Source organism: Trametes versicolor, assembly GCF_000271585.1.
Source record: "Trametes versicolor FP-101664 SS1 unplaced genomic scaffold TRAVEscaffold_9, whole genome shotgun sequence".
In the NCBI taxonomy this organism is placed as follows: domain Eukaryota; kingdom Fungi; phylum Basidiomycota; class Agaricomycetes; order Polyporales; family Polyporaceae; genus Trametes; species Trametes versicolor.
The window spans coordinates 915,015-933,636 of NW_007360329.1; the positions used below are offsets into that span (position 1 = coordinate 915,015).

An 18,622-nucleotide genomic window follows, 5' to 3' on the forward strand; every position below is an offset into this window, starting at 1 on the left:
CCCCACAGCGCCAGAAGATCGAAGGGCGAAGAGCGCGAGATGTGCCGGAGCGCACGGCTTCCAAGGTTCGCCGGCTCGTCTGCCCCTGCCTCTCTGCCCGGTGCGGATCGTTTGTGTGCGCACCTGGGCAGTGGGAACGCACACGACGCGATCGCGCGTGCGCGCCTGATGAAAACGGATCGACGCTCGCACAAAGCCCCCCTTCTGCGCGCATCCGGCAGGTCGCCCTCGAGACCTCGGCCGCCCCGCAGGCGGGAAGATCGATGGCCCCCCAAGGGTACGGTGCACCATCGCGGTGCCACTGCCAGCCGCCATCTCACGCCGCTCGAGGACTCGGAGCTCGGGCCCTGCCCAGCGACGCGTTCGCAGCAACGCTCCAACGACGTCGCGCCGCGGGCTGCGAACGCGCGCGGTCGCTCCCACCGCACCAGCGCAGCTCCTCGGCGATACCCCCTGCGCACCGCGCACGTGAGGACCGAGACTCAATGGGCACGGCTGGATCTCTGTGCTTCCGCGGCCGCTGCTGGGAGCGCGGCCGCGCGGGGCGCGAATGCATGACGCTGCATGTGAGATCGGACGGCGCGGGCACGCCCTCCCGGGTCCCGGGGGCCCTCGACGACATACGCGGGCACATGACCGCGCTTCCTTTTGCCACTGCTCGACTCCGGCGGGCTCAGTCGCGCAGCTGTGGGTGTGATCCAGGGACGGCACCCGTATGGGGGGATGCGGCACTGGGTCGGACGTTCTTAGCAGGGTAGCACTCGGCACGACGGTGCCAGGGAGGCTCGGGCTCAGGCTTGGAAGAGGACATGGGGTCTGGACAGCACGCGCGCGAACCAGCGCAGCGGGCCATGCTGTAGTAAGACACGGAACACCGCAGTATGTACACCGGCTTCGAAAACAGGACAGATGACATACTGCTACTGAGTCCATGGATAGTTCTGCGAGAGATGCGAGAGCTCATTGCGATGAGAGCGGACGGGACGGAGACTACACGGCAACCACCGGGGCTTGGGGATGCGGAGAGTATCGAGAGCCTGGGACGACGGACGATCATTACTGTTGATACACGAGCAAGAAGGATGGTACACTGCACAGGGACGGAGTGACGAGGTGGAATGTGGGTATGAGCAGCAGTGGCGCAGGTGACTAGGGAAAGGAGGAGGCGCGTACTATGGGAGGGCGTGCATCAGGGGATGCTGCGCTGGCAAGGAGTGTCAGGGGATGGGAAGCATCGGATGCTAGCTCCTACATCACAGGCTTTGAATCTGCACTATGAGGAACTGCTTCTCGTCCTGCAGACATAAGAGCGGCAAGCGCCTGTTAGCAACCTTCACCGGCACAAGCATAAACCCTTTGCGGGACGCACCATGAATTGCTCATCTGGGCGATCGGGTAGGGTTCATTAGCGATGGCTAGCGGCACAGGGGCGGGAATGGCGGCTTACCCTCCTTGTCGTTGTGGAAGTCTTTCAGGAACTTCAAAAGCTTATCCTTGTTACGTCGCAGAATGCCCTCGATCTGTGGGGGCTTCTTGGGGTTCGCAACGAAGACCTACGGAGATATCACGTTAAAAACCGCACGCATCGGGAGTGTAGAAAGCAAGGCTACCTTGAACACGTGAAACGCCTCGAACTGGATGTTCTTGCTCTTGTCACGAAGCAGGTTCATCATCATCTTCAGATTCGCCTCGCTTGCGATGTAACGGGTCATGACGTTGAAGTTCGCACGATCCAGCAGGATCTCTCCGAGGAGCTTCAGTGACTGCCGCTTGGTGACGTAATTGTTGGAAAGTATGAGGGTTGTGAATGATGAGAAGAACTGGGGGGGTCGCAATAAGTGTCACCCACAGGGCCTGTGCGAGGCGAAAAGGAGACGTACCCGATCGTAGTTCTTGTCGAGGTATTCGGCAACCATGGCCTTGTGTCGCGTAAGGGTCTCCTTGAGGTTGGTGTACGCATCACACGAGATGCCGAACGTCGTGCTCTCAATGTAATGGGGGAACCTGTAGAACCTGCAGCACGGTGTTACGGGCAAACACGTGATAGTAGGGAGTGCCACTGACTGTTCGGAGTATAGCAAAATCTTGGCAAGCGGTTCGTGTCGTAGCATCTCGCGGAGTATCATGCCTGTGTTGAGCGCGATCTCCTCGTTGCCATATCCATCGAACGCGGCGAACAAGACCTCTGGCTTAGACGACAGATATTCCACAGTGGGGAACCGGGAGCCAATCTGTCGCCTAAGGAGGTTGTTGAATATCTGGACCACATCCTTTCGCGACTCAAACTCGAGCTTGTGGATGTTCTGTATCAAGTGGAGTAGGAGGTCGGTGTTGTAGGTCTCCTGCGCGAGTTGCGCAACCAACTCCGGCAGTGGGTCTGTGAAGTTGAACACGGGTCAGCCACGCGCGCTGAGGACCCTTCACAATCATGCGCACCATCCCCGTACAAGATCGCCTTGATCTGCTGCAAGTTCCGTCCCACATCATCGTTTGCCTGCTGGCGGGTTCAATACGGGGCATCGTCGGATTTGGACCGCACTCGCCTTTCTTCGCACCTCTCCGCCCGGCGGTCCTGCTTCCAGCCTTGGGAGCGCGTCCCGAAGGCCGCGGACGAGATCTGGGGGAGTGCGGGGCTTCGTCTTGAAGAAGTTCATCGTGGTAGAGCTCGGGGTGCGCTATTCGTGGTGGACGACGGTGGGAGGGAGGGGTGCGCGTAAAAGGGAAGCGGCGGGCGGTATCAGTACGTCACGGCAGAACTGGCAGAATGTTCAAATAGGAATGGCGGGTGTGAGTTCTGTCAGCCTGATAGCTGGGGCAGTGCGGCCACTAATCTGCCAAGGGGCGCACGGCGGGGGCGATGGCGAGGAGAGCGGTCTGAGATAGGTGTGGGATGGAGACGGCCGTCGTTGCGGTGGCTGTCGTCGTCGCCGTCGATGGCTAACCTCGAGTGGGCCGGTCCCGCTAGCCCCGCCACCGATCGCAGCACGTGACCGTATGAGCTCGGCCAACCGCAGTGCGCGTCTGTGTCGGCGTCAACCCACGACTCGTCCTCGTCGACTCGGATGCCATTCTTTCGGCCCTCTTCATGAAGGTGCCTGACTTGGTAATGAGTACCTCACAGCTCGACTATCCGACTTGTCATGGATCAAAATGAGAGTGTTTCTCCTGCGTAAATTTGTGGAACAGTATCTCGATCGTGTATTATTGCTCATCCAAGAAGAGCTAGTTCTGCTCGGCAAGATCTGTCCTGAGTCGACTGTACTCAGGAACAAGGGTATCCCAGGAGTTGTCGGTAACAATGCTGTGCTACATGCTAATTCGCCGGTCCGACTTGCATCCACGCCTCGCCTCGCATACGCGCGGTCACGAGCCCACGCAGATACTTCGAGTCGACGAGGAAGGACCACAGCGAACGCGTGGCCTCCGACCGCGCGTCGAGTAGCGGCCGAATGAGCTTGCGCGGGGGCACCGACGGAGCGTGCGGCAGACGCGCTCTATCGCTCTCGGTCTCTGCACCGTCGCGCCGCTTGATGTAAGGGTTAGGCCGCGGAATGTAGGGCACTGTGTACGGCGCCAGCCTCTCGCCTGTGAGATCGCTGGAGTGGGGCGAGAAGAGCCCCAGGACCAGTTTCCAGGATGTGAGAAGACGCTTTGATCTATAAAACTCGGTCAGCCTCCCCTGACACAGAGAGATATCTTCCTGCTTACTGCTTGTAGTTCGCTGCAAGCGAAATGTATCAGGGACGTGTCAAATCTATGGCAAATATTGGAATACGTACAGCCAACCCAATAGTTGTGCCAGCGAGAAAGGAGGAAGCTGGTGGCGTAAAAGACACCAAAAACACCCAACGCAGCCCTAGCTTTGCCAGACAATATCCCAATATCCCCAGCGAAGAACCACCGTCCGACCGTCCACAACGCTCTGAAGGCAGGCAGCGTGAACCTCGGCGCCTTCACGCAGCCCAAGACCCCAGGCGAGCCTTCGACCAACCGCCGCACGATGAACGCGGTGACGCCCGCGTAGGCCGCACTTGCCGCGACACCGCCGAATATGGCCTTGAACTGTGCGCGCGTCTCCTCCCAGTCGCGCGTGCGGAAGAGGCGGTCGGCGAGCAGCCCGGTCGCGTACGCTGGCGCGTGCAGGACGAACGTCGGGAGGAACAGGATGAAGCGCGGGTGCAGGACGGTGGTGAGGACTTGACGCGCGAAGATGCCGAGTGCACCAGCGCGGGTGGGGTGGACGGAGGGGTCAAGGATGATGCCCCATAAGGAGCTGTGGGAGATGTTGGAGTAGGAGAGGAGGGAGTGGTATTTGAGGAGAGACTGCTTGGCCTTCGTTACGGAGGGCGCCGCGTTCGGATCGGTGAAGAGGCTGATCAGACTGTCATGTACGAAGGTAGAGTTAGTGCTGCGAGGTTGCGGGCTTTGTGTGTGCTTACTTCTGCGACATCCACACGAAGTGTGACGCGTCAAGGCGCTCCTTGTCGTCCCATAAGATATCTCTAGCAGCTTCAATAGCGTAAAGCGTGTCCCTGAGAGGGAGAACATTGGTTCATGGCTTCCAACACGAGATATGAATTCCGGCGCTCACCAATCCGGAGCGTTGATGGTCAAGTCGAGCATTCGTTTCTCAATCTCCGTGCTCAGAGCTTTGATGAGAGGGCGAGAGTCCAGCTCAGTAGAGAGCGCAGAGTCCGCAGAAAGCTTTTCCTGCGCGAACGCTTCCACATCTATGGGCTTTCCCCATCTGCAATGGCATGCAGTGAGCGAGGTTGGTTGGTCTGAATGTCCGTAGTCTTACCTCACGCAGACCTAACGAGGTCCCGGCCGTCAACATACGCGTTCTACGAGAAATAGGCAATACGTGCTCACCCTGCTCTGATACTGCGACTTGTCCGTGTACACAATCCCAACAGGGACGATCTGCAGCTTCTTCGCCTGCCCGCCCTTCGTCTCCTTCGCCCACTTGACATACTCCAGCGCCGCGCGGGCCGCCCCGTCCTTCACCTGCACAATGCACGGCTCCGTGTAGCTCGTGCCCTCCGGGAACACCCCGATGACCTCCTCCCTGTCCAGCGCCTTGAACGTGCCGCGGAAGAGCGCCTCGTGGACGGAGGTTTGCGGTTGTGCAGGCTGCTCCGAGTCCGCCGCGGCCGGGGCGCTGTTGGGGTTGCGCGCGACGGGGATGCTGCCGGAGGAGAGGAGGATGGCGCGCGCGAGCGGGTTCTTGAACATGGACGACTTCGCCCAGAAGCATACTGGACGGCCATGGGGGATGGTTACGGCTGTGAGGAGGACGCCCAGGTAGCATGTTCAGAATGTGGGGTAGGCCGAGGATGGCGCTCGACTCACAAAGGGTAGCAATATCCAAAAGCTCATTATGATGACAGGGCGTGCTGTAACGAACGTCGTAAGGTTAGCGTTCTACAGCATGGCCATGTGTGGTCTGCACATCGAAGGCGGCAGCTGGAGAGGACAGAAACTCGGAAACGCACATAATGAGAGGACCGTCCAGCGGCACATTCTCCTGCCCATCAACGTATATTTCTGAGTAGAAGCGCAGAGCCCAGTCAGAGACCTGACGCAGGCCACGATACACAAGCTTCAGTTCCGTCATGGGAGGTGAGTAATCAAGCAGAAGAGAGGGTGAGAAAGCGCAGCCTCGCCGTGTCCCATCCGAGGCAACGCTAACACCACCTGGCGGCGGAGTGGTCTCAGTTCGACTAATGTGGAGTCTCACGCTCATCCGGCTTCGGGGTAGAACATATTTGATACAGCATAGCAACACACTCAAGGCAGTCCAACAAAATATCAGAGAATGGGCGTCGACCACGGGGCAGGTCTTTGCGTAGGCCAAAGAACCTGTTGCGCGTCGAGCAGCGACCTTGATCATTCCATACGGACAACTACCATGTGCAACAGTACATAGACGCAGCGATCCGGGAGATGATATTTTGTGTGCGCTGTGATGAAATCACAGACGACGACCACGGCGACCACCCTATTGGCGGATAGGTCAGTTTTGATATTTCTGCGCCCCACTGATTCAATGCAATGTTACTGACCTTGCGACGGGTAGAGTCGGTGGGGATGGGGGTCACATCCTCGATACGTCCGATGCGCATGCCAGCACGGGCGAGCGCACGGAGAGCGGACTGGGCACCGGGACCGGGGGTCTTGGTACCAGTTCCACCGGTAGCACGGAGCTTGATGTGGAGGGCGGTGATGCCAACCTCGCGGCAGCGGGTGGCGACGTCCTGAGCAGCCAACATGGCAGCGTAGGGAGAGGACTCGTCACGATCGGCCTTGACCTTCATGCCACCTGTTTCACACAAGTTTAACGGCTGCTTCAGAGCGCCAAAATTGAGCAGACGCACCGGTGACACGGGAGATGGTCTCCTTGCCGGACAGATCGGTAACGTGGACGAAGGTGTCGTTGAACGACGCAAAAATATGCGCGACACCGAAGACGAGCTCGCCCTCCGCGACCTGGGGGCCGAGAGAGACGGTGTTCTCCTCCTTGGGCGCCTTGACCTTCTTGGGGGGCTACATCCGATCGTCAGTCAAGCCATCCATCTGCGAATGTCGCGTTTTGCTGCCCGATGCACATTCTGGCGCATCTGTACGGCACAACGGAGCACTCACCATGATGATAAGCTCGTCGGGTGTCTTGAGGGAGGGTGCTTGAGGACGGTGTGGAGGAGGACGACCACCTCTACGAAGATTTCGACACTTGGGAATGGGCGCCAAATCCCGCACGTGGTGTGTTTCACGTGGCAAACGCGTCGCGCGTATGAGTTTACGCCACAGACGCGCCGCGCTCTGCCCTTTCCTGAGGGTCGTTGATGCCGGGCTGTCTTCTCAAACTCGCAGATACACACCGCTCACCAACGCCTCCATATATACCAGATAACGGACCATTTAATATTGCAACTCGTAAGTCACAAACTCCAAACTCACTAGTAGAACTGTCCCGCAGTACATATGTGGATGTTAGGAGTGTCTGCCGGACCGCCACGGTCCTCTCACTGGGCGGGTGCCTCTCAGAGGGAAATGCGGGCTCGCTGATAGGCTGCCACATATATGTTTACAACACTCCATATATTCGCGACTCCCCCCCCCCCACGTGCACATTCAACCCGTATGAATTGCGCAGCTCCGCGTTCCTCGACCCCACTCAACACATATATCACCTCCGGGCACGGGCACCCCGCTCCCCGTATCTGACCTGGGAATCCTGCAGTGCATCATTGAGCACCAGAAGCCTTCTCTCCCGCATGATGCGACCCACGACAGCCTCGGACAACTCCCTGTCACCGTTGACCTACGCCGCTGGATTGGGATAAGATTATGCTCGATAACAATCGCTCATCTGATCCTCCAGAGCCCCGGCCCCAACTGGGACGGCTCTGCTCCCATGGGAGCACCTATATAAAGCGGACAGAGCGGCGGACGGCGCAGAGCCTATTCTCCATCTCGCTTAGCACCTACCCGAGTCCTCTCTAAACGTCTGAACACCATGGCCCCCAACCCGCAATGCGCTGCCCTCGCCGCCGCCAAGGACAAGAAGGGTGCGTTGTAGCCCGTTTCGCGGCCGTTGTGGACGTGCAATCTGACTCCTGGGGGTGCCGCTAGGATTGTCCTACGCGCAGATCGCCTCGCAGATCGGCAAGCCCGAGCAGCACGTCATTGACAGTGCGTACCCCTCCTCTGCTCCCCGAGTTCCCGCTTGTCTGATGCGAGCACCTGGATCGTAGTCTGCACCGGCGCGTCCACGCCGACCACCGACGAGTTCAACGCGCTCGCTCGCGTCCTCGGCATCACCTCTGCTGTGCGTGTCTTCTCCTCCCGAGTATTACAGCGGGCTGATGTTCCGCGATCGCGCAGCCTCCCCACGATGCCGCGCACACCACGAAGGCTGTTTGAGTGTATTGCTGCGTAACCAGGAACTTGAATGTACGACCACACCTGTATAACAATATATCGAGGGAACATCGGAGCTGTATGACATACGTCGTTTGGAGCGGTGTGAACGCCCCCATCATGACATCGTGTTTGACCAGCGGAGGCGTGATCGAGTGCGACCGAGGGTTATTGACTTGACTTCCGTCCGGAGGGCGTGCCGGTACTACGAGCCAATGGCGCACGTCCCGTTTGACCGGTGAGGGGCCGGTCATGAGAACGCACGAATCCTATTACGGGACCTTGGCGGTGCTGTGAATATGGCTAAGGAAGGCATGGCATGCTAAGGATGGCATGGCATGCTAAAGACCGGTCAATAGCGCAGCATTAGCATGAGGAAGCACCGCCAGCAATACATCGGTCAACTCACAACATCGCTCCTTCGCCATGCACGCGTGTTTCAGACGAGCAGCGGAGGACGAGTGAAGTCCGGATACGGTCCGTGATGCATGTCGACCTTCTAGTATAGAGCAGAGCGACAAGACGGTAAAGTCGTGAATGGGTTCCAAAGCGCATGGCGAGTATTGTGTCTGGAGTCTGGACGAACTGCCGGGTTAATGAACTATTGGGCTTTGTGAAGTAAACGTAGCGAACCCATGTTGTTGTGTGCAGTGTTGTCGCAGACGCACTGGCTGCGCTACGTATCATCCTCATCGTCGTCCTCTTCTTGCCCAGAAGGGCTCTCCATCTCTTCAAGGTCGACTGCGACATCCACCGCGTTCTTGTGTCGGAAGCGCCAGCGGACGCATTTGAGCGACGGGGGTCTCTCCATAGTCTTCTTCTGCTCGACCCACTCCGCCTTGAAGCCGTCCCAGGATGGGAACATCATGTCCATGCAGTCGTCGCATTCGCCCGTCCAGAGGACGTCGTTGTTCGAGAGAGACACGAGTCCCCCAAGACCGTACGCGACCGTCAGCTGGACGGTATGCAGTTGGGCGAGTGACATGAGGTAGGTCTCGTAATACCTCTGAGAAACGATGAACAAACGTCACTACTAGAGATACATACAGGCTCACTTACCGGAAGGCCGACGGTCTTCTCGTACATTATTTCAGGCGGGGGATGATCCTTGAAAGTCGCAAACCGACACGTATTGCAGAGACCGCACCACACGAGGTCCTGCATGAGCTTGAGCACACGTAGCGCGGGAAACGCCTCGCTGACGAGGCGCACAACCATGGGGGACGGCCAGGAGACGTCGTGCACCTCCAATTCTTGCAAGTGAGAGGCGATGGGACGCGGGTGGTCGAAGCGCATGAGGAGCATCGCGTTCGACTGTGACGGGTCGAAGTCAATGCGGAGCTTGCGCAGACGGCGAAACGCCTGGAGCGTCCACTGCACGGGGCGGATCTGGAGGTCCGTGCCTAGTTCTACGCAGTGCAGTTCTCTGAAGTTCGTGTTAGCGTCGTGGTATGCGGAACAGGGCCAGTAATAACAACGTACCTGGTCCAAGTGCTAAACTCTGGCCATGCGTTCACTAGGTCTTCCGGCGACTGTGCGTAGTAGACTTCAAACCAAGTCTCTAGAGATAGCTGGCGCAGTACTTTAGAGGCCAATGTAAGGGGTTGGTAATCAGTCCAGTTCGGCTTGTAGCTCTGTCTCGCTCTCTCGGGGATACGCCAGGAGATGATATGGGCGTAGTAATGAACAACTTCTCGCAGTAGTTCGGTGGGGAGGTGATAGTGGCGAGCGCTGACTAGGAAGGTCTCAGCCATACTGCGGGTCGACTGACTGATACTAGTGGTGTTGCTGCCAAGATGGGGTGCACGACAGGGGCGTGGAGGACGAGTAGAACTTAGGTCAGTCCGAAGACGGAGAGAGTCCAAGGTGGAGACTCGGCGAGAGGACGTCTGTGGCGCGGCGCACCTCCGGGGATTCTGTCCGGACCGGACACCGGGAGAACCGGAGCGGCCGTGTTGAGGGAGAAGCGCCCGCAACGATCGACTTTGACCGAAACGTGGGCGCCACGTGGGTGACGTTGTGGCGGAAAGTAGCCTCATGTTGAGCCTCCCCCGCTGCTGCAGTCACCGCAACTTCACGGTTCACCTCACACTTGTTTCCTCCCCTCATCTACGCGTGTGTGCAGTCCTCCGCGAAGCTTCATACGCCATGAGGTTTGCTGCCCCGCGTTCCCCATCAGTTTCTCCACCATCATCTCCTCGGAGGTTCGTCTCTTCAGCAAGATCCTAGCGGTTGGGAGAGGCTCACATGTGTCCGACAGACAATACAGGTCGCGATCCACCTTCGGCGTCCCTGCCTCCTCTTCCTCTGAAGATTCAGACTCGGATGCGGAGAGTGAAGCGTCGGTCGACTCCTTCTGCTATGCGTCCGAGTCTGAAGTGCCCCCTCCACCGCCGTAAGGTCATTTCGCGCGTCCCACTCGCGTTTCGACGTGCTGACGGGGCCTCACAGAAAGCCGAAGCGAAATAGGCCTCTGGCGGAGCAGCATATGATCGAGGACGCGGTGGCGTCGATACGACTGCATGTCAACCACCATGACCCATACGAGGAGTGGGAGAAGGATACACGACAGGAGGCCTTCGTATGTTCCGCGTTTCCTGTCTTGATCTGCCTCTGACGTCTCCGTAGCGTGTTGCAAGGCAGCACCATGCGCAAGAACGTGTGCAGCACCGAAAGGAGCGGAACGAGGCTCGGGCCCGGGCTCAGCAAGAGCTCGCAGCCATCCACGAGCAGCAGCTCCGGGAGGTTCAGCTGCAGCTCTCAGCGTTGAACGTAAAGAAGCAGCAGGAAGAGGAGGTGCTTCGCTCGCAGTGGAAGGAGCGTGACCGCAAGCTTTGGGAACGCATCGACGCGGTCATCAAGATGGAGGAAGACAAGTTGCGTGTGAAGCTGGAAGCTGAGCGGAAGAAGCGCGAGGAGGAGGAGCGTGTCCGGAAGGAGGCAGAAGAGAAGAAGCGACTAGAGGAGGAACGAAGATGCAAAGAGGAAGAGGAGAAGAGGAAGCAGAAGGAGAAGGAGGAGGAAGAGGAGCGACAGCAGGCAGAGGCTGAACGGCTGCGGAACGAGCGAGATCGCGCCGAGGAGCAGGAACGCAAGGCGTTGGGTTTCACGACCGCGTTTGAGGACTGGAAGCGCGCTAGGGATACTCTGAAGGTGAGCGCACCGCTGACAAGTTGCCTACGTCCCGTGCTTATATGGTCGACTGTAGGCGATCAAGACAGGACCAATGAGGATAGTGAAAGCAGACAAAGCTCTGAAGGCTATCTGGAGTGCTGGCCGTCGGGCGATCACTCCTAAGATCGGTCAACTCACCAACGACGCGGAAGCCATCAACAAGATTGTGAGCATACTCTTTGTTGAGCTCTCGCTAATGCTGAACATGCTGTCTGCAGTCGCAACAAATCGTCGAGATTATCCGTCCACTCCAGCCCCATCCCCCGCCAGTTTACGTCGCCCTCCTTTCCTCCCTTGCGAAGGCCATACTATTGCAAGCCGAGACAGAAGTCACGGCCGAGAAACGGAGCGCCATTCCCCTTGCCCAGGTCACTACCAATCTCCTTGGCGTGCTGGACAACTTCGCAGATGTATTCTGGGCGAAGCTATGTCAGCGGACAGGCGGATGGCCAGTGCCCCTTGTCGTCCCTTCAAAGGATTCCGATGGCACAGCGTTCAGCGAAGAGGGCAGACGGAAGGCGCTAGGCTACCGCGGAGAGGACGAAACCCTATCGGAATACTCCAGCAGGGTGACCGGTATGATGCGGGTTTACTTCCACATCCTTGTGGCACGAGTGAGCCAGCCGCTCGATCCGGTGGTCCGGCTGCCGCGATACTGGACGTTCGTCTCGCGGATGCTGAAGGACCCGCAGCTGCTGGATAGCTCCGTGGCTCCGCAAGTACTGCACGGTGAGCCGGATTGCCCCATGTATGATCGCGAATCTATCTGACGTCAGACTTCTCTAGCCGCGTTGGATGTGGGCGGCTTGCTCGCGCGCGAGGTGTGGGGCCAGCAATGGGTCCGCTTGCTTTCGCTCTTGTACGATGGTGTCACTGTTGGTTACCATGGACTGGCGGGTCGTCTCATTGGCGGACCCTCTCCGGAGGGCGTCGCTGCGCGCATGCGGGTACAGCTCGAGATCGAGCGTATTATGAGCGCGTAACGCGTTGTAGGGCGACGAGATAGATCTCGTGTACCATTGACGATTTTACGGATGTTAGCTTGATGTTACCGTTGTATTGCTACCAGTAGATCGCGTTTATTTGCCAACTGCGATGAAGCATAGCGTATCCGCGCGTCGACGGTCCATCGCTGGGTATTCGGGCTGCGATCCGCCAGTGATCCGTCACGAACCATCACGATGATCACACTGCGTCACGCGTTGTGGAGGTGGGCTGTGACACGGTGCGCATGAGGACATGCTCTTCACCGTTTTCCGTCTCCCTCCACACTCTCGTCGGAACATCCCCCTCTCCTCTGTAAACTACTACCTCCAGGCATCTCCGCCTCTGACGTTCCTTTCCCTTTTACTCTCTGTACATGACTCGCTATGGCTCCCGCAGCCGAACACAGGCCTTCTGGATCGGTCTCCCAAACCCAGAATCACAAGGCCCAGCTTGCTACCGCGTATAACGAACTTGGCAAGGAACTATCCTCCCAGAAAATCAAGGTGGTCGGGAACTACACGCTCGGAAAGGTCATCGGAGAAGGTCCGTATGACGCACCTCACTGCTCGTTTGTGTCTCACTTGGTGGAATGCAGGAACATACGGGAAGGTCAGGTTGGGAGTCCACCGCCTGACTGGTATCCGCGTTGCTATCAAGCAGATCCCGAAGGCCATGTCTGCGGCGCTCACTCGCGAGATTCACCATCATCGACAGCTCCACCACCCGCATGTCACGCAACTCTACGAGGTCATCGCGACCGAGTCTAACATCTGGCTCGTAACTGAGCTCTGCTCTGGAGGCGAGCTCTTTGATTACCTCGCGGAGAAAGGCCGTCTAGAGGAGGAAGAGACCCGCGTATTCTTTGGCCAGCTTTGTCTCGCGGTCGCGTACGTGCACGAGAAAGGCATCGTTCACCGCGACCTCAAGCTGGAGAATGTGCTGCTGGATGAACGCTGCCGTGTCAAGCTCGGCGACTTCGGCTTCACTCGGGAGTTTGAACGGGGCACGCTGCTGGAGACCTTCTGCGGGACGACCGGATACGCCGCTCCCGAAATGCTCATGGCCAAGAAGTATCTTGGACCAGGTACGTGCCTAAACATGTCAGATGCTTCCTATGGGTATGCAGACGAAAGTGGAGCGCCGATTTCGGGCCCTGGTTCTGAGTCGTCGCGGTGCCTGCCGGTCCATACGGCTGACTCGACGGGCCGCCCCCTTCTGAGAATCTGTCGGCAGCCTCTGCGGGGCTGGGACGCCGATATGCACGAGGCGGTCACACCGTAAATCCTCTCTCCGGGTTGCCCGTTAAACCATGGTTCGTCCACGTTGTCAGAACGATGCCGCCGTGGACAACCAGACTGCACCTTTTAGAACCGCTCGGCCGATTGGAAGGTGGTCGATTTACCTCCCTCGGCGTAAGGGACGCTCGAATCAATCACCGGCTTTGTTGGGTACGCTGACGTTGTTCGCTTCTTATCCCTACCCCGCAGGCACACTAGTGAATTGACATGGCTCTTCGATTCATAAGCAGCCGGCACCTTCTTTCGTCTGTAGCCCACCGGAGCCTGACGTCAACGTCCTTTCGCGAAATCATGCTAACGACCCATTCCCAACAGAGGTTGATGTCTGGTCTCTGGGTGTGATCCTTTACACACTCTTGACGGGCACGCTACCCTTCGATGATGACGATGAAAGCATCATGAGGGACAAAGTCATCAAGGGAGAGTATGATGATCCTGAATGGCTTTCGGACGGTAAGTGCTGACTAGACTGGTACGTGAATGCTGGTACTGAATGCACGCAGAATCTCGGGCTCTACTCGCTGGGATCCTTCGTGTGGATCCATCAGAACGTTTCACGATCGCGCAGATCCTCACGCATCCTTGGTTCACCGCTGGTAATCAGCTTCCAAAGCGCAGCTCATCTCAGAGCAGCTTTCCCATCCTCTCCCGGCCATCTTCGCCAGCACAGCTGCAGACTACCACATCTCTCTATCCACAACCTCCTTCCGCATCCTCCGCTTCAGACGCTACATTTCACTCTGCTTCCTCCGAGTTCTACTCCTCTGCGCCTACTACTCCTGATGAGACTTCGCCTGGGTCCTCTTCTCCCGACGTACAGGGAATGCACAGCAACGCCAGCGAGAGCACCTTGAAGAAACTCACAGCTAGGCAGCCGGTCCCAGGTTCCTCAAAGCCTCCTACTGTATTAGAAGAGATTGATACATTCCCTGACCGCCCACATTCTACCCCTCCGCGCCCGAACGTATCTCGGGATGACAGTAACCCGAAGATCCCTCCCGCTTATCCTACCCGAACACCAGCACGCACCAAACGACGTTCTGTCTCTTCGACACTCTCGGAACACGGACCGAACAACTTCGAAAAGTCCAATATCCCTCTACCACCACAGGACTTTTCCTCCCTGCTGCATACACCCGCGCCGCTCATCTTCTCTACCCCTCTGGAGCGGGAGCTGCTGAACTCGATGTGCTCTCTAGGCCTTGACACTGGCCAGATCGTCCATTCGGTCCTCAATGACGCGTGCGACGCGACAGGTGCCTTGTGGTGGATGCTCAAGCGTAAGACCGAGAAGAGAGTAGCCGAGGAAGGGGCTTCACAACCATCCATCGACACATCGATAGTCGTCCAGGAGGAGCCTGTTGCGGATGTTCCGCACGAAACCCCGCGTCCGGAGGCGCGACGGGACAAGTCGCACGGGCGTTCACAGCATCGCTCGCACACAGATGAAGCACGCTCGGAGGCCAGCGATGGCACGGTCGGCCGTACCCGGGAGTCCCGCATGCCCATCCCCCCAGCGCTGATGCCTGCTCACTCCGCGCCCGAGCTACAGCTCATTCCTGCGACGCCTACCGCTCCTGTCTCAAAGCGCCCCTCGACTCCCCCGCGCAACCATTCGCCCACACGTTTGCTATCACCGTCGCCTTCGGTCGCGGACTCCCTGGCCGGCAAATCGCTTCCGTCAACTCCCAGCGGGAGCATGAAGGACAAAGACAAGGAGAGCCAAGGGTCGAAGGGCCGCAAGAACCGCTCGGGCAGCGTGAGCATCATGCAGCGCGCGACCACCGCGCTGGAGGCCGCGGGTCTCGTGCGGAAGAAGTCTGCGGAGGCGGTCCGCGAGGAGCGGGAGCGACGAGAGCGCGAAGAGAAGGAGAAGTCGGAGAAGAAGAACGGGAACGGGAGTACGGAGGAACCGCGATCGTCACATGGGAGCGGGTCGAGCAAGCACATGAAGACCCCTCCTTTGCGCGCGGTCAAGGACGCGGCGATGTCATCTACGCCGCCGCCTGCGGAACTGAACGGCTCCCAGGGGCAGATGGGCTCGCCGTGGGTCATGGCGGGCAAGCAGTCCCCTCCGCCCGACACCGGCTCCCCAGCGGACACGCTCACCTCACTTCCTAGCATCCCCTCGCGCGGGAACAAGAGCGCTATTGGTAACCGGAATCGCGCGAGTTTGCTCTCCACGTTCCAGCGCTGGTTCAGAGAGGACCCGAAGGGCAAGCGCAAGGAAGACCCTACAATGGCGCAAGCGCTCGCTCACAGCAACTCGCTCAACAGCCCTGGTTCGAGTCCTGTGTCGACACGACGAGGAGGCACCGTGAAGGGCCGCGGACGCGGAAAGGCTACTGCAGGCCGCAGCAAGGCTCAGGCTGCTGCCCGCGCCGCCAAACGGGCTTCCATGTCCTCACGACGGTCGAGCAGCGTGAATTCGCGGCGGTCATCCACGTCGGTGCAATACGGGGTTGTCGAGTCGCCGCCGTACTCAGCCTCGGTCTCGCGCCGGCGCAGTGACCCAAGCCGACGGTCGTTCGGCAGCCACACGCCGAACTCGGAGCGCGAGGAGTTCATGTCGCGCCCTAGCTCGATACACAGCTTCATCAACCACCCACGGCACCGCAAGTCACCGTCAGCGAGCTCGGCGGGGTCCATTTACTTGGGCCGCACGGCGTCCCCCTTACCCAAGGGTGCTCATCGTCGCGGCGGCTCGGGCTCCTCGACGAGGGTAGTCCGACAAATACAGATGACACCGTCTGGCTCGAATCGTCCGCCACATTTGCGGTCCAACTCAGCCTCCTCTGCGCAGTCCCGCGCGTCATCGCGCCAAGGCTCCATCTACGACCTCTCTGAGACGGACAGTCGCCGGAACAGCTCGCCGCACAAGGTCGCAGTGAGACGATCACTGGACGAGACGCCTCGGCGTGCACACGGCGCCGCGACATTCGTTGCTCACAAGCGCCAAACGCCGTTCGCGAACCCAAGCGGGAATGGCGGATACCTCAACTCACTGGGTCGTTCAAGCTGGAAGAAGTCGTGGGGCCTCGAGCCGCCCGGATGGCAAACGCGCGCCGCGCACCCGGCCGTTGAAGTCCTAGCCGTCTACCCTGCGGAAATGCCAGCCGGGATCCGCGACGTCTTCTCTGGGCGGCAGTCTTTCAGCATGGGAGACGAGTCGGACTGGGTTGACGAAGAGGAGGAGAGCCCCGCGTACGTTGGTGGTCTCGGCCAAATGCCCTCCTCGGCGAGCAGCGCCGTCACGACGTTCGTGCAGGCGGAGACCCCTGCTCCCCGCAGCGTCACCCCGCGGGCCACTAGCAAGCGGGCGGCGACTACTGCGGTCACAAGTCTGTCCGTCGGGCCTGTGCCGCCCAGGGCGAACCGCACCAAGGCGAACCGCTCACCTGCGGGCCGCAGCTCTCCCCTCCCAGCGAACGACAACGTCTTCGAGAGTGCGGAGCAGCGGGGCGGGCGACGCCAGCTGCCCCCAGGGCGGGCCGGCCTCGCCTTCCGTGGCATCCAAGAGGAAGACGAGGGCGAAGAGGAGTAGGGGTGGGTGCGCACGCTGAGTTCGTTGCTTCGGACAGTTCAGATGTATATACCATGTTGAAGTTGTTCGCCTGAGGACCGTCGCAGCTGCTCGCGTTGCGCTCCCTATCCTTATCCATTCGTTTTTTCGGATCGCGCTGTATATTCCCTTCCGCTCGTAGAGCTCTTTGCTCACTCACATACCGGACCGCGTCCGTACTATGGAACTGTGACGCTCTCTCGCTGGTCTAGATACATACGATACCCTTGTGTATGATTCCCTTTCAAGCTGCTGTTGAACGTTGAGGTTTGGGCTTTGGATGTTTGCTATTCTATCCGCATCTCTTGATCGTACTGGTGCGATTTGTGTTGCATTCTACGGACCGGTTGCATAGCTATGCAGTACATTTGCTGAGAGGGGATGTGTGAGTAAGATGATCGAGGCACCGGCGGTGCGACTGTGCGCGGGAGGGATGGCCGAGTGCCTGGCGGTGCGGGGTGCTTGCGCGTGTTTGGCTCGAACCGCTCCGTCTCTCGTCACCAGCCGCGCAGTCCTGCGCTCACGACCACCACCTCCCCTCACGACCACCGACGCTCGCACCCTACCTCCTTCCTCTAATTTGGTCAGTCTCCGCTTGCTGCTCTCCGTCGTGCTCTCCAGCTCATCTACAAGCTCTCCCACCTCCAAAACTCGCACGCAACAGCCATGTCAGTGGCATTCCCTATCGCTTGCCGTTCCACGCTCTGAACTTGCACTTTGACCCCCCACGTCGCTCCAACGATGTCTGCTACAGGTCCGAACCGTACGACCCCTACCTGCCCCGTGGCGGCTCTTCCTCAAACCCGGCTGGTCCCGCGGGAAACGCGAAGACAGCGGCCATTCAGGCCCAAATTGATGACACCGTTGGGATCATGAGGGAGAACATCACCAAGGTCGCTGAGCGAGGAGAGAGGCTGGACCAACTGCAGGACAAGACCGGTGAGTTGCATTCCCTAGTACGCTTCGCGCGGTGGTGCCACCTCCTGGCCGAGTACCCGCAGTACTTGCTGCCGCTGCGTGCTGTGTATATGCCAAGCGCCGTGGCTGATGTCATGTCCTCTTACAGACAACCTCGCCGTATCCGCGCAGGGATTCCGTCGCGGCGCGAACCGTGTACGCAAGGTATGTACCGTATGCATTCTTTGAATTCTGTGCTGCCGCTAACATGTTCTCCAGAATATGTGGTATGTACGCACGCCTACCAGGAATGCTATGACGCTGATCGTTTCGGCGCTCCAGGTGGAAGGATATGAAGGTTTGTAGACGCCCCTTGGTGTGAAACGCAGATACTCACACATCCTTCGTGCAGATGAGGCTCATTATTGGCGTGGCCATCGCCATTATCATTGTCATCATCGTCGTGTCAGTGGTCAAGGCGACACACAAATGATCGGCTTTCCCCCGTTTTGCTCCCTCTGCCCTTCCGTGGCCCCCGCTCCGACCCGACTCGTATATCTTCACCCATCATGGCGGGGGCCATTGTTGTGTTATATCTATGCGCGCGGTCCTAATTCCCCGTCGGTTCATATACTCTTTGGTGCGGATTCCCGTGTGTTCGTAGGTTTCGAGCGGACTATACTACCAGATCTTCTCCTCGCATCACCCTCTTCCGCCAGACAAGTCTCTGAAGTCCATCAGGGAAGCATTTGCGACACATGTACAAGCCTCAGTCTTGTAT

At 58.8% G+C, this 18,622-nt stretch overlaps 8 protein-coding genes across 8 annotated transcripts; 4 read left to right on the forward strand and 4 right to left on the reverse strand.

Annotated features, from left to right (window-relative positions):
• Window positions 1-10: 10 nt before the first annotated feature.
• TRAVEDRAFT_30469 (Mo25-like protein) lies at window positions 11-2,891 on the reverse strand. The gene is made up of 8 exons (XM_008042766.1): window positions 2,544-2,891; window positions 2,437-2,494; window positions 2,065-2,377; window positions 1,881-2,013; window positions 1,611-1,820; window positions 1,448-1,553; window positions 1,370-1,383; window positions 11-1,295 (listed from the first exon to the last, which is right to left on the reverse strand). The coding sequence occupies exons 1-8, from the start codon at window positions 2,652-2,654 to the stop codon at window positions 1,254-1,256; spliced, it is 987 nt and encodes a 328-aa protein (XP_008040957.1). The 5' UTR covers window positions 2,655-2,891; the 3' UTR covers window positions 11-1,253.
• Window positions 2,892-3,168: 277 nt separating this feature from the next.
• Window positions 3,169-5,617, reverse strand: TRAVEDRAFT_171583 (glycerol-3-phosphate-1-acyltransferase; the record flags this gene model as incomplete). The annotated part of the gene is made up of 9 exons (XM_008043223.1): window positions 3,169-3,656; window positions 3,709-3,721; window positions 3,780-4,381; window positions 4,440-4,532; window positions 4,592-4,747; window positions 4,802-4,812; window positions 4,873-5,285; window positions 5,353-5,396; window positions 5,496-5,617. 9 exons carry the CDS (start codon window positions 5,615-5,617, stop codon window positions 3,314-3,316), a joined length of 1,797 nt encoding a protein of 598 aa, XP_008041414.1. The 3' UTR covers window positions 3,169-3,313.
• Window positions 5,618-5,974: 357 nt separating this feature from the next.
• On the reverse strand, window positions 5,975-6,620 carry TRAVEDRAFT_50212 (uncharacterized protein; the record flags this gene model as incomplete). The annotated part of the gene is made up of 4 exons (XM_008042903.1): window positions 5,975-6,001; window positions 6,066-6,322; window positions 6,378-6,546; window positions 6,609-6,620. 4 exons carry the CDS (start codon window positions 6,618-6,620, stop codon window positions 5,975-5,977), a joined length of 465 nt encoding a protein of 154 aa, XP_008041094.1.
• Window positions 6,621-7,474: 854 nt separating this feature from the next.
• TRAVEDRAFT_30471 (uncharacterized protein) lies at window positions 7,475-8,053 on the forward strand. Its single transcript, XM_008042767.1, has 4 exons — window positions 7,475-7,571; window positions 7,636-7,695; window positions 7,758-7,831; window positions 7,888-8,053. The coding sequence occupies exons 1-4, from the start codon at window positions 7,520-7,522 to the stop codon at window positions 7,924-7,926; spliced, it is 225 nt and encodes a 74-aa protein (XP_008040958.1). The 5' UTR covers window positions 7,475-7,519; the 3' UTR covers window positions 7,927-8,053.
• Window positions 8,054-8,599: 546 nt separating this feature from the next.
• Window positions 8,600-9,677, reverse strand: TRAVEDRAFT_50214 (uncharacterized protein; the record flags this gene model as incomplete). The annotated part of the gene is made up of 3 exons (XM_008042904.1): window positions 8,600-8,929; window positions 8,983-9,349; window positions 9,406-9,677. 3 exons carry the CDS (start codon window positions 9,675-9,677, stop codon window positions 8,600-8,602), a joined length of 969 nt encoding a protein of 322 aa, XP_008041095.1.
• Window positions 9,678-10,240: 563 nt separating this feature from the next.
• On the forward strand, window positions 10,241-12,183 carry TRAVEDRAFT_171589 (uncharacterized protein). The gene is made up of 6 exons (XM_008043224.1): window positions 10,241-10,318; window positions 10,375-10,504; window positions 10,552-11,076; window positions 11,132-11,263; window positions 11,316-11,826; window positions 11,884-12,183. The coding sequence occupies exons 2-6, from the start codon at window positions 10,412-10,414 to the stop codon at window positions 12,078-12,080; spliced, it is 1,458 nt and encodes a 485-aa protein (XP_008041415.1). The 5' UTR covers window positions 10,241-10,318; window positions 10,375-10,411; the 3' UTR covers window positions 12,081-12,183.
• A 230-nt stretch (window positions 12,184-12,413) lies between these two features.
• Window positions 12,414-17,073, forward strand: TRAVEDRAFT_171592 (Pkinase-domain-containing protein). Its single transcript, XM_008043225.1, has 5 exons — window positions 12,414-12,627; window positions 12,680-13,168; window positions 13,698-13,835; window positions 13,886-14,724; window positions 14,794-17,073. The coding sequence occupies exons 1-5, from the start codon at window positions 12,468-12,470 to the stop codon at window positions 16,924-16,926; spliced, it is 3,759 nt and encodes a 1,252-aa protein (XP_008041416.1). The 5' UTR covers window positions 12,414-12,467; the 3' UTR covers window positions 16,927-17,073.
• Window positions 17,074-17,504: 431 nt separating this feature from the next.
• TRAVEDRAFT_152249 (synaptobrevin-like protein) lies at window positions 17,505-18,547 on the forward strand. The gene is made up of 6 exons (XM_008043226.1): window positions 17,505-17,612; window positions 17,699-17,883; window positions 18,011-18,066; window positions 18,121-18,128; window positions 18,184-18,199; window positions 18,254-18,547. Coding segments are annotated over exons 1-6 (348 nt in total). The 5' UTR covers window positions 17,505-17,610; the 3' UTR covers window positions 18,335-18,547.
• Window positions 18,548-18,622: the final 75 nt, after the last annotated feature.

Bases quoted from the DNA above. Each gene is read 5' to 3' on its own strand.
- TRAVEDRAFT_30469 (XM_008042766.1), bottom strand. From the start codon at position 2,654: ATGAACTTCTTCAAGACGAAGCCCCGCACTCCCCCAGATCTCGTCCGC. The intron at 2,378-2,436 runs GTGCGCATGATT...TCAACTTCACAG, and splicing joins GGCGATCTTGTACGGGGATG to ACCCACTGCCGGAGTTGGTT. The intron at 2,014-2,064 runs GTCAGTGGCACT...ACCGTGCTGCAG, and splicing joins ATTTTGCTATACTCCGAACA to GTTCTACAGGTTCCCCCATT.
- TRAVEDRAFT_30471 (XM_008042767.1), top strand. From the start codon at position 7,520: ATGGCCCCCAACCCGCAATGCGCTGCCCTCGCCGCCGCCAAGGACAAG. The intron at 7,572-7,635 runs GTGCGTTGTAGC...GGGTGCCGCTAG, and splicing joins CGCCGCCAAGGACAAGAAGG to GATTGTCCTACGCGCAGATC. The intron at 7,832-7,887 runs GTGCGTGTCTTC...GCGATCGCGCAG, and splicing joins TCCTCGGCATCACCTCTGCT to CCTCCCCACGATGCCGCGCA.
- TRAVEDRAFT_171589 (XM_008043224.1), top strand. From the start codon at position 10,412: ATGATCGAGGACGCGGTGGCGTCGATACGACTGCATGTCAACCACCAT. The intron at 10,505-10,551 runs GTATGTTCCGCG...ACGTCTCCGTAG, and splicing joins ATACACGACAGGAGGCCTTC to CGTGTTGCAAGGCAGCACCA. The intron at 11,827-11,883 runs GTGAGCCGGATT...AGACTTCTCTAG, and splicing joins GGCTCCGCAAGTACTGCACG to CCGCGTTGGATGTGGGCGGC.
- TRAVEDRAFT_171592 (XM_008043225.1), top strand. From the start codon at position 12,468: ATGGCTCCCGCAGCCGAACACAGGCCTTCTGGATCGGTCTCCCAAACC. The intron at 12,628-12,679 runs GTCCGTATGACG...GGTGGAATGCAG, and splicing joins CGGAAAGGTCATCGGAGAAG to GAACATACGGGAAGGTCAGG. The intron at 13,169-13,697 runs GTACGTGCCTAA...CATTCCCAACAG, and splicing joins CAAGAAGTATCTTGGACCAG to AGGTTGATGTCTGGTCTCTG.
- TRAVEDRAFT_152249 (XM_008043226.1), top strand. The intron at 17,884-18,010 runs GTGAGTTGCATT...GTCCTCTTACAG, and splicing joins CCAACTGCAGGACAAGACCG to ACAACCTCGCCGTATCCGCG.